Here is a 12,684-nt window from a genome sequence, read left to right on the forward strand (position 1 = left end):
ACTTGGGGGGGCATTTCATGGCCTCCCCAAGTAGGTGCTCTGCTCTCATCTCTACCACTGACAGCTGGGGGAGGCTTGTCTTGCCAGGGGTGGCATTTTGCATGCAAAATGCCCCCCAGCCCTCTGGGGCCCTTCTCCCACCCTTCCTCCCACCCCCCACCAAGGCTCAGACTGCTCCCACTTGGGGGGGCCATTTCATGGCCTCCCCAAGTAGGTCCTCTCAGCCCCTAAAGTCCACCCCTTACAGCCCCACACAAACCCAATTCCCCCACCCAGCTGCCACACACAGACCCAAATCCCCACATTAGCCCCTCACAGACCCAAATCCACCCCCACCTGCCCCACACCCATAACCCCAGGAACAGGCTGGCAAAGGCCAGCCCTCTCCCTTTGTTCCCTATGCTGGGAACTTCTAAACTCTCTTTCCCTGGGCAATTCTGCACAGCCCAGGGGTGCCACAATGGTGGGCACACTTCTGAGTGCCAGCTGGTCCCTGTGAAAGAGCACCTGAACCACAGACACCCTCCCTCAAATTCCCCCACCACCTACAGAGATGGCTGGCCAGCCAGCCCCATTGTTCCCTATGATGGGAACCAACTGCACAACAAAGAATAAAACAAGAACAACACAAAATAAAGTTTTAAAAAAATTATTTTCTCCCTTCCAAAGTACAAGTAGGCAAAGCATTATGACACATTACACCAGCAGTCCCCCACACAGAAAAATTAAAACAAAACTCACTTAACATCAGAGAATCACAAAGCACAATTCCTGTCAAAAACACTTTATTTCTTGAACAGCTTTAGGTTACACAGCAGGGGGGAACACCAAAGGGCATGGCAGCACTATCTTACACAAAAATAACACAACTCACTTAACATCAGAGAATCACAAAAGCACAATTCCTGTCAAAAACACTTTATTTCTTGAACAGCTTTAGGCTACACAGCAGGGGGGGAACACCAAAGGGCATGGAAGCAGTATCTTACACAAAAATAACACAACTCACTTCACATTAAAGAATCACCCCAAAAAATTGCTGTCAAAAGCACTTTATTTCTGTAACTGCTTTAGGTTACACAGTAGGAAGGCACCACAGAGAAGGAAAGCAGTGTACTACACAAAAATAACACAACTCACTTCACATCAGAGAATCACACAAACACAATTGCTGTCAAAAACGGTGAAGTGGGTTGTATTATTTTTTGTAGTACATTGCTATCATGTCCTGTTGTGCCCTCCTACTGTGTAACCTAAAGCTGTTCAAGAAATAAAGTGTTTTTGCCAGGAATTGTGTTTTTGTGATTCTCTGATGTTAAGTGAGTTGTGTTATTTTTGTGTAAGATAGTGCTGCCATGCCCTTTGGTGTTCCCCCCTGCTGTGTAACCTAAAGCTGTTCAAGAAATAAAGTGTTTTTGACAGGAATTGTGCTTTGTGATTCTCTGATGTTAAGTGAGTTTTGTTTTAATTTTTCTGTGTGGGGGACTGCTGGTGTAATGTGTCATAATGCTTTGCCTACTTGTACTTTGGAAGGGAGAAAAAAAAATTTAAAACTTTATTTTGTGTTGTTCTTGTTTTATTCTTTGTTGTGCAGTTGGTTCCCATCATAGGGAACAATGGGGCTGGCTGGCCAGCCATCTCTGTAGGTGGTGGGGGAATTTGAGGGAGGGTGTCTGTGGTTCAGGTGCTCTTTCACAGGGACCAGCTGGCACTCAGAAGTGTGCCCACCATTGTGGCACCCCTGGGCTGTGCAGAATTGCCCAGGGAAAGAGAGTTTAGAAGTTCCCAGCATAGGGAACAAAGGGAGAGGGCTGGCCTTTGCCAGCCTGTTCCTGGGGTTATGGGTGTGGGGCAGGTGGGGGTGGATTTGGGTCTGTGAGGGGCTAATGTGGGGATTTGGGTCTGTGTGTGGCAGCTGGGGGGGAATTGGGTTTGTGTGGGGCTGTAAGGGGTGGACTTTAGGGGCTGAGAGGACCTACTTGGGGAGGCCATGAAATGCCCCCCCTAAGTGGGAGCAGTCTGAGCCTTGGTGGGGGGTGGGAGGAAGGGTGGGAGAAGGGCCCCAGAGGGCTGGGGGGCATTTTGCATGCAAAATGCCACCCCTGGCAACACAAGCCTCCCCCAGCTGTCAGTGGTAGAGATTAGAGCACCTACTTGGGGAGGCCATGAAATGGCCCCCCCAAGTGGGAGCAGGCTGAGCCTTGGTGGGGGGTGGGAGGAGGGGTGGGAGAAGGGCCCCTGAGGGTGAGGGGGCATTTTGCATGCAAAATGCCACCCCTGGCAAAGGAAGCCTGCCTCTTCATTTTTCCCCATAGGAAATAATGAAGAAAGATGAGCAGCAGCATGCTAACAATATGCTGCTCCTTCGCTTTCTTATGGGAGGATGGGGGGACCTGCTTTGGGGGGCCATAACATGGCCCCTCAAAGTCCAATCTGTCTGAAACTTGGGTGGTTGTTAGAGAAGGGTTAGAGGAAGGTCTCCACCAATTTTGGGCTTATTCGGTGGGAAAATGCCTCCCCCAGACGTCCGGGAAGACGGAGGCATTTTCCCATTGAAAAGCCGAAAGAAAGCCGAAAGAATCCCGAAACGTTTCGGCTTTTTTCTTTCGGCTACCCGAAACGTTTCGGCATTCCCCGAAACGTTTCGGCATTCCCCTAAAGAAGCCGAAACACTTTTGTTTCGGCATTCTTTCGGCATTCTGAATGCCGAAACGCACATCCCTAGTCAGAGGCCTGATCCATGCCGTTTTGGCCCCAATCCAGGCTGAAACGGACCCAAAATGGCCGAGAGTCAGGTGGGGCCACTTGACATGTGACCTCTTTGGGGAACTGCCAGAACTGCGTTCCTGTATGTTCCCCCTCGAAATGAGCCCTGGGCATGGATATCTGAAGAAGTTATGTCCAGTATGACATGTTAATTTGTACTACAATATACATTACGATTATATCTATTGTCCAGCTTATTTATATTTATGGTGTATGTTATATTTTTCTAAATGTGTTTCTATGCTCATTTACATTATCATATTGTTTATTATTTAATAGAGCCATTTTTTTATTTGGGTGCTTTCCTCTGTGGTGGCTTTGGGAAAACTTTTTCTGGCAGAGGCCCAAGACAGTGGTTGCCAGTCAGAGGAGTCAGGACGGAGCAACATGGACCAATGGTGGAAGTAGAATCATAGAATCATAGAATCATAGAGTTGTAAGGGGCCATACAGACCATCTAGTCCAACCCCCTGCCCAGTGCAGGATCAGCCTAAAGCATCTCTGACAAGTATTCATCCAGCCTCTTCTTGAAAACTGCCAGTGAAGGGGAGCTCACCACCTCCCTAGGCAGCTGATTCCACTTCTGAACTACTCTGACCGTGAAAAAGTTTTTCCTAATATCCAGCCAGTACCTTTGTGCATGTAGTTTTAGCCCATTGCTTCGCGTCCTACCCTCTGCTGCCAACTGGAACAGCTCTTTGCCCTCCTCCAAATGACAGCCTTTCAAATATTTAAAGAGAGCAATCATGTCCCCCCTCAACCTCCTCTTCTCCAAACTAAACATTCCCAAGGCCCTCAGCCTTTCCTCGTAGGGCTCAGTCTCCAGACCCCTGATCATTCTTGTCGCTCTCCTCTGCACCCTCTCGATTTTGTCCACATCCTTTTTGAAGTGAGGCCTCCAGATCCGTGCCGTTTTGGCCCCAATCCAGGCTGAAACAGACCCAGGTGTGGCCTGACCAAGGCAGTATAGAGAGGGGCTATGACCTCCTGCGATTTCGACGCTATGGCCCCTTTGATACAAGTAACTTCATATGTTCAGGAAAAATGACCCAGATAATCAACTACATTAAAAATAAAATAAAGTTCCTTTGATAAATCTTGAGGAACATAAAATGGAATATGCTTCTGCTGACCTTAATAGTTTTTCAAGACTTATATTTTATATCCTTTCCCCCTAAATGTAGTGTAGACTTGGTAGAGAAGTTATGACTTACCAAAGTCCACCGAGCAAACTTCAGAGCTGAATGGGAATTTGACACGCTATCACTGCAATCCCATGCAAAGTTACTCCAACCTAAACCCATTGTTATCAATGGCTATTGATTGGATGATAGCACTGCTTGCGTTTTATGTACAAAGCCAACAAGTTATCCAGTCAGGGCCGGCGCGTCCATTGAGGCGGTGGGGGCAGCCACCGTAAGTGCTGAACTTAGAAGGAGGCTTCATCCCCGCTCGCCTCTCTGCCCCTTCGCCGCTGCTGCTCACCTCAACTCGGGTCCCGGCGAGCTGGGCATCCCAGCTGTGCGGCAGTGAGCAGGGAGGCGAGTGGAAAAGCGGGCCACCTCACTCGCCTTTCTACCCCTTCGCCACTGCTGCCCACCTCGGCTCGGCTCCTGGCGAGCCAGGTGCCCTGGTGGCATGGTAGTGAGCAGCTATCCGCCTCAGGCGCTAGAAATGCTGGCACCGGCCCTGTATCCACTGCTTCATTTCTGCTACTCTTCCCACCACCCAGGGACTGGCCATCATGGTAGAATTTTGCTTTGTATGGAGAAAGTCCCAGGTCCAATCCTGGACCTTTCCAGTTAAGAAGATCAGGCATTAGATAATGTGAAAGCTGCTGCCAGTCAGAGCAGAGAGTGCTGGTGTCAATTGACCAAGGGTCTGGTTCAGTATGAGGTAGGGCTGCTAGTCCCCCAGTGGGGGCTTGTGATCCCCCACTTCTAGCCTCTGCCACCTGCCACCACTCACCTGGCTTGTGGGGGGGGGGAAGGCACTGGGAAAATGCTTCCCGGGCAAGCCCGCAGTGGGTGAGCTCCTGGTGGGGCGTGATGACATCACTTCCAGGAGTGACATCATCACGCTGGCCATGGGAATGTTCCTGCACTTTGCTTCGGGCTGACTTGGGCCTCAAATGGGCTGATTCTTAAAAAGTTTCACACAGGTGTGTAGCAGGAGGGTAAAAGAACCTGGCAACCCTAAAATGAGGCAGGATTGTATATATGTATTCAAATCTGGTTTATTTCAAGACCATAAACAAAGACCCAAAAAACATTCATACATTCTCTCTGTCTCTTAGGACACAGTAAATCTTTCATGACAGTGAAACACAAACTTGCAGATTATTTTAATCTGTCATTCTTAGAATTAAGTTATATTGTGCAGCTTTTTATTTATTGTTGTTATCTGCTTTGGTTTCTTAGATAATAAGAAACCAAAGCAGATAACAACAATAAATAAAAAGCTGCACAATATCAGAATCTAATGGGCGTATAAACATCTCAAATAAATAAATAAATGTCTCATTTGTCAATCAGAGTTTACATCCATTTGGACATAGCACCCAAACCTCAATTTCATAGAAAGACCTTTAACTTATATAAGCAACTGTCAGTAGCAGCTCTGTCAGCAGTATACTGAAATGTATACTGCTATGTTGAGATGTGATTTTATTATTTTACTGTTTTATCTGTTTTACACTGTAATTTATCTATTTCTGTAACCCGCACTAAGCCCACTCGCAGGGCGGGCGGGCTATAAATGTAATCAACCAACCAACCAATCAATCAATCATCAATCAATCAATTGTTCCTAATTGTGTTTTGTTTTTATCTTCAGACAGCAAAACATGAGGACAGCACTACTCTTTCTTTGCCTTTTGGGAATCGCTTGTGCTTTCTCTGTAAGTAAAGCTAACAATTCTTTATCTAATGCAGGCCACTGAAAGAATTCACTTGTGTACTACAGGACAGGTCCACTCCTTGTATGTACTGATTACAGTTTAATTATAAATTATTGTTACAATTTAATTGATTTTTTTTTTGCAGCTGATGCTCTGTATTCTTCTATGTGCAACATTAATTGGTAAATCATATCAATCAATAACCCATCATACTGGAATACAAAAGGCTGGAGTGGAGATTCTCATCCATGTTAAATTCTGCCCCCCATAAACGTTTTCAAGTAGAACTCACATATGACAAATAAGATTTTGCATTTATTGCAACCACTTACCCATCATGTATCTAATTTACCTGAGTTGCCGAATTGTGCAGATCAAAAAACCACAAGGGAAGAACTTAGGGTTAGGGTATATTTTTCTGGAAAGCTGAGATAATCCATAGGTTTGCAGAAAAATATGAAAAAATACCAAAAAAAATTAACCTCACCTGCATGTAAGTAGCAATGTCTATGCATAATGAAAAAATGGCAGACATCTTGGACTGAAAACACTGTATGAAAATGGAAAAAGCAGGGATCAGCGGGAAAAGAAAAACATTGGGTGGATGAGTTAGGAACTGGTGAGTGGGTTGGATTGGGGAAGAGAAGGAAAAAGAGACAAGTGGGCTTTGGGGTAGGGAAACTGGGCAGATGGGTAATGGGGGTCTTTTGGAGATCTGGAAGGTGAGGGGACAGTGCAGCCAGAAAGAGTGGAGTGGAGAAAATAAAGAGAAAGTTGTAGACCAGAACTGAGCTGGAGCCAGCAGGATGGGTAGAAAACATGATGGAAGGCAGTGGGGGGAAGGAAGGGAAATAGGAGAGGGCAAGGAAGAGTAATAGCAAGAGCCAGATTAAACAGAGGAGAAGCAGGGATAAGGGTAGGAAAAGCTGAAGCCAGTAAAAAAGGTGTTGATTTCCAAATCCATATCCCACTTTTCATCCCTCAGGGCAATGCCTGTGTAATAGTTATGAACAGGGCTTTTTTCTGGGAAAAGAGGTGGTGGAACTCAGTGGGTTGCCCTTGGAGAAAATGGTCACATGGCTGGTGGCCCCGCCCCCTGATCTCCAGACAGAGGGGAGTTTAGATTGCCCGAGCGGCGCAGAGGGCAATCTCAACTCCCCTCTGTCTGGAGATCAGGGGGCGGGGCCACCAGCCATGTGACCATTTTCAAGAGGTTCCGGAACTCCGTTCCATCGCGTTCCTGCTGAAAAAAAGCCCTGGTTATGAATGCCCTGAAGCAGCTCTAGCATGATCCTTAAAGCCAAAAAGCAAAGCAACTATTTCTGGAGGCGACTGATTCCTTCATTCAGAGCCCAGCATCCACCGGCTGGATTTCTTGCCAGCTGGCTCTCTCTCTCTTTGTGGGAAGCTGACAAGCTCAAAGAAAACACTGTGCATTGGCAGCACTTTCATCCCTTGCTCAGGCCACACTGAGAACGGCAGCTGCAAGCAGCACCGGTAGGGGGATAAGTGGGCAGCAGGTCCCCGCAGATCCCATCGGAGGGATTTGGTCATGGACTGATGCCCGAGTTGCTTGAAACCACAACATCTAACCATGAGGGTAAAGTACGGGGGAAATGGCATACCATGGTCACCAGCATTATTAGATTCAGGGCAGGCAATAGGAAATACTTCTTCACTCAATGAAGAATTAAATTGTGGAATTTGCTGCCAGAGGATGCAGCGACAGCCATGAGCATAGAAGGCTTTAAAAGAGGGCTTTTAAGGGGGCTTTAAAAGCAGGTTCTCTGTTTGCTTTTGAACTGTAGATGAAAGGATTGGAACTGAATCTGAGAATTTACGCAGGCAAAACAGACATTCTGCTCCTGACCTATTGGCTCACCCCAATATAAAGAAATGAACCTACCTCCAACGGGCTCTGCTCACTGGCCCATCCAGCCTTATGTGGTCTGTTCTGACTAACCAATAACATTCCCAGCCCTATGACTGAGAGATCCTTTAAGATCGAAGCACTGAGGACTGAACTTGAAATGTTATGCAAGAAAAGCAGCAATGGCTGCTCTATCAATGCACTGCACCCCTTCCTTGTTAGATCGCCATCATGTTTGGTGATACACAATACACATCTAGAATGAGCTTACACTGCAGCAGACCACATGGATTGGTTTCTCTTATCCATATTCTAGTCAGAGCTTTGATTTGTAGTAAGCTCATAGCATTCAAAGGGAGGGTGTGCGCATCTTTGTTTTTTATCCATATTCCAGTCAGAGCTTTGATCATTTGTAGTAAGCTCGTAGCGTTCAAAGAGAGTGTGTGCGCATCTTTGTTTTAATGTCCCTATATTTATTTAACGTATTAGTCAATCTTCATCTTCAAAGGTTCTCAAAGTGACTTAGAGAATGGGGAAATCAAGGTAATTATCGCTGCAAATACTATTTCAACAGGCTTTGGCTGTTACTACAGTCAGACAGACCCAGCCCTGTGGCTCCTCTGAAAGATGGTAGAATCCAAAAGAGTCACCTGCAGACATTTCAGCAGCTCAGAAGTTATGGCTGTCAGGGAGGTCCTTACCACACTGTTGATCTTGTACGGATCTCATCCCACCCACTGGTCACTGATTTGTGTCTAATAAGTATAGCCCGGTCCTCCTCTGGAAACGTCCGCCTCATTATTGAAAATGGTTGGAGGCATTTTTATTTTGAAGGGTTTGCTCAGCAGCACACTTCACTTCGCTGTATGAAGGTAAATGTTGAGTTCTCTCACTAGATGTCAGTGTAGAGCTATTGACTCTTTCTTTGCAGAAGCTAAAGAATTAACACAGCTTCAGAACACAAACCGAAGGGGGGAAACCACCTATGTACCCCCCTCATTCTCCCAACCAGAAAATACTCTTTGAAGTTACCAGTGAAGTCTACAAAGTGATAAACTACAGAAAGAAAATCACACGCACCCTAAGAAATTTCCTCTTTCTTTGCAGGTAAAAAACTTCCGCAGAAGATTTAAAGCCGAGGATTCAGAAGAAAATGCAGTATGTTGTCAACTTTACGAAATGTCTTTTTTAAAATGAAACTTATGCAGATTATTTTTGGCCTCAATTCAGCCAACTGAAAATCTGTTTCCTTTTTTTGACAGGTATTCAAGAACAGATTTCGGTATTTCCTTTACAGATATCCCTACCACTACCCACCTGTGAAAAGATTCCAGGTATGTATGTATGTATGTATGTATGTATGTATGTATGTATGTATGTATGTATGTATGTATGTATGTATGTATGTATTTGCAGTATTTATGTATAAGCGGCCTCTCCAGGAAAGGTGCTCAAGGTGGCTCACGAGAACAATGCATTCATAAAAACAGCATTAAGACAAATCAGCATTAATGCAATGAATCTCATCAAAACCATCCCATCCAGCAGCAAAAACAACCATCAATCATAAGACATGGAACATAAAAGCACTATCCACATCAATGGGGTGTATCCAGCCACTCTGCTCAGCAAAGTATGAAGCCTTTGTTGAGCCTAACTAAGGGGAGTTACATCCTTCTAAGCCTTAAGCTCACCCGTTGCATCTTCCCATGCAGCAGTAGTGCAGGAAGAAATGACCTATTGGTCATTCTTGCTGCTGCAAAATCTGAGCCAAGTGTCCCTTATAGCACTTATACCAGAATCTTTAAGGTAAAATCACAGAATTACCAGTGATTCCTAGAGCTACCCTCAGTTACTTCTGAGTTTTCACCACACATGACATAACAGTACACACAGTGCCGCCATTTTAAAAAAAATTCTCCCACTGCTGCTTGGAGCAGAAATGGACAATGGAGCCGGGGGCGGGGGGGAATCTCTCACCCTGACAAGAGACTAGCAAACTTACATCTAAACAGGGGTCATTTTGTAGAAAAAGAGCTGGAGGAACTCAATAGCATAACTTACTAGCATATGCCGCACCTCTTGCCATCACCGAAAGTGTGTCATTAGTATAACTGATTTGCATATGCCACATCCCCTGACATTACCTATTCTGGCTGTTTTGGACCCAATCTTGGCCATTCAGGGCCAAAATTGGGCCCAAAATGGCAAAAGGGGCTGAAAATGGCTGGAAAAGGGCCCCAAATGGTCAGGATCAGGCCGCTGCTAAGTGGGAGAGTGATCCACCACCTGTCAGAGGCCTGATCCAGGCCGTTTCGGCCCCAATACAGGTCGAAACTGGCCCAAAATGGACGAGAGTCAGGTGGGCGGGGCCACCTGACATGTGACCTCTTTGGGGAACTACCAGAACTGCATTCCTGTGCGTTCCCTCTTGAAATGAGCCCTGCGTCTAAATAATAAAAGAGTAGACAACAAGCAAACCTGAACAGGGAGGGCTTTCCTTAGTCAGAATGCCATTTCTCCATCATCCTGACTAAGGATGGCAGGAAAACAACTCATATGAGTGAAAATGAGTGAAAATGTCACACTTCCCATCTCACCAACATTTAAATTGACTCCCAAGGCCAGATCTTAAAAACTGATACCATTGATTTCTGAGATGAGATACAGAAATAAATGCAGAAGTTGGGCCTGCAATCCTTTAAATCCTAATTAAACATTCCAAAACTGTGCTGCTGCCATGTGCATGACATATTTACCTATGCAAAGCCTTCCAGAAAGAGCAAATAATTCACAGAACCATTGGGCCAATGAACGCCATGTAAAATGTTTGTGATTCTTTCAGGTCCTCGCCCCACACAGCATCAAGACAGTTTCTTGCAATTGCAAGGGCTGGGCTTTGGGGGCTGTACAAGCAAAAAACTCAGGGCCAAGCTACAAGTGACGCCTGACACAGGTTGGACACTTGTCAGCTTCCCTCAAGTTTTGATGGGAAATGTAGGAGTCCTGGTCTTGCAGCTTGGCGCTCCAACTGCTGTCCAATGAACTTTTCAACGGTCACTTGTCCAACCTTCTGCCAAGCTGCCTACATTTTCCATCAAAACTTGAGGGAAGCTGACAAGTGTCCAACCTGTGTCATTCGTCACTTGTAGCTTGGTCCAAAGTTATGCATTTGATGGTAGCTGCAGATGATGGACCAGTCACAGGAAAGGAATCAATTTATGGCAGAATGTAAACATGCATCAGCCCAGGAATGATGTGGGTTGGTTCTGGGAAAGATCACATTGGCAAAGAAGCGTCACTGGAAGTAGCCATTTAGTTCATTAAACATCTTTCCCCCGCCACCTTAAATATAAGAAAAGATAATACCGTTTTAGGTACACGATGGATATGCACGCAACACCATCTTGTAGACTGACAATCGCCTTCTCTTGACTAAGAGAGAGTGGTACAGGGAATGCTAATTACATGTTTTCAAGGATGGCTCCTATAAACGAAGCTAAAAATTGACTTGATTCTGGGAATGGTGCCTCGGCAGAATGTTGGTTTGGCATGATGGTTACAGGGATATTTTTGTGCCAATCCATGGCTTCAGCAAGGCTAAGAAGAATTGTGTTCATGCCTAACTTGTAATTACATGCTTCTTGCTGTCCAGACAATACAAGGGACAGCGTCAAAATGCCTGTGGGCTTCAGGGTGTCAGCATGACCTCTTGATTGTTCGAATGTATAGTGCTATTCAGCCTCTATTGCTTGGGATGGACTAGGAACATTTCCTGCCTTGTGGTGCCTGATACAGCTATGACATTCCTGTTTCCACATAAGCGACCTATGCTGAAAATGTACCTTGATATCATTGCCTAAACAGAGATTGATACAGAGGTATTGTTCAGACAATAGCAGATGTGCTGGACAATCTTTTTGGTCCAAGAACCAAACAAAACAACCACAAGATCTATCTGTGAAGATGTTGGTGTGCTGGCAAACAGGCAGAGGCAAGAGTTGTTTTTGGCCAGACACCCTGAGGTGGCTGTGCTATTTTAGTTATTTATTTATTCATTTATGTTATTTCCCTTGACCAGGATAGCCCTGGTGAGCCTGATCTCATCAGATCTCAGAAGCTAAACAGGGTTGGCCTTGGTTAGTAATTGGATGGGAGACCTCCAATGAAGACCAAGGTTGCAGACAATGGCAAAACACCTTTTGTTAGTCCCTTGCCACGACAACTCTGCCAGGGGTTGCCATAAGTCAGCTATGACTTGAGGGCACCCTCTACCACCATGTTATTGATAGTCCACCTTTCTGACTGAGACTCAAGGCAAATTACATAATGTGAGTTAGTACAATCCGTTTCAAAAACATTTCAATAAACAATGTAATAGGGTCTATAAATGCAAATTTGCAAGGATTTAAACCAGCGGAAATCTAATAGAGTTGGAGACATGGAAACCGAGTATAAGAAATTCTAAGAATGATACATTAAACAACATAAAATAACCTAGAACTGCCCGGTAGGCTCATACACAAAGCAACAGAAAGCACACAGTAGCACATAGTAGTAATATCTTTGGTCCCTCCCTACCCCTCTTTGCATCCCTCTGAGACCACCTCCTCACAGTACAGCCTATCTGCGTATATGACTGATATGATGTACAGGGCCTTCTGCAGGTGCCACCCAGCATGTGAGCAAAATCAACATATACGTGCCTTCTCTGTGGTGGCTCCCAGTTTATGGAACTGCCTGAAGAGCTCAGGAACGTGTCCGCTCTTCTGGCTTTCTGCAAACTATGCAAAACTGAATTATTCAGGAGGGCTTTTTAAAACAGGTAATAGGGCTGTACTGTAAGGAAACAGCTGTGACAGATGCTTTGGAAAAGGAATAGGATGGCAGACTCTACTTCTGTGTATATACTGTTGCAGTAAGTATACTCCTACTGGGTAGTTTCCACGTTGTTTAATATGTCCTATCAAATTGCTTCCCCTCCCTCCAGCATTGTTTTCAGCTCTGTATTCAGATTCATGCTTGTTTTTGAAATTTCCATAACCTATACACTATTGTATGGTTTCTTGAACGTCCCAGCCGTTGATTGTATTGACTTACACTGTGTAATCTGCCATCAGTCTCAGTGAGAAAGACAGACTATAAATAA

General features: G+C 45.3%; 1 protein-coding gene across 1 annotated transcript in view; it reads left to right on the forward strand.

Annotated features, from left to right (window-relative positions):
* IBSP (integrin binding sialoprotein) overlaps positions 1 to 12,684 on the forward strand; it is a 35,087-nt gene that overhangs the window by 7,300 nt on the left and 15,103 nt on the right. Inside the window, exons 2-4 of the mRNA XM_054990359.1 lie at positions 5,602 to 5,665; positions 8,643 to 8,693; positions 8,798 to 8,869. Of these exons, the coding sequence (XP_054846334.1) occupies positions 5,612 to 5,665; positions 8,643 to 8,693; positions 8,798 to 8,869 (177 nt within the window). The 5' untranslated portion in view covers positions 5,602 to 5,611. The remainder of the gene's footprint in view (positions 1 to 5,601; positions 5,666 to 8,642; positions 8,694 to 8,797; positions 8,870 to 12,684) is intronic.

The sequence above is a fragment of the Eublepharis macularius genome, chromosome 10 (genome assembly GCF_028583425.1).
Source record: "Eublepharis macularius isolate TG4126 chromosome 10, MPM_Emac_v1.0, whole genome shotgun sequence".
Taxonomy (NCBI): Eukaryota; Metazoa; Chordata; class Lepidosauria; order Squamata; family Eublepharidae; genus Eublepharis; species Eublepharis macularius.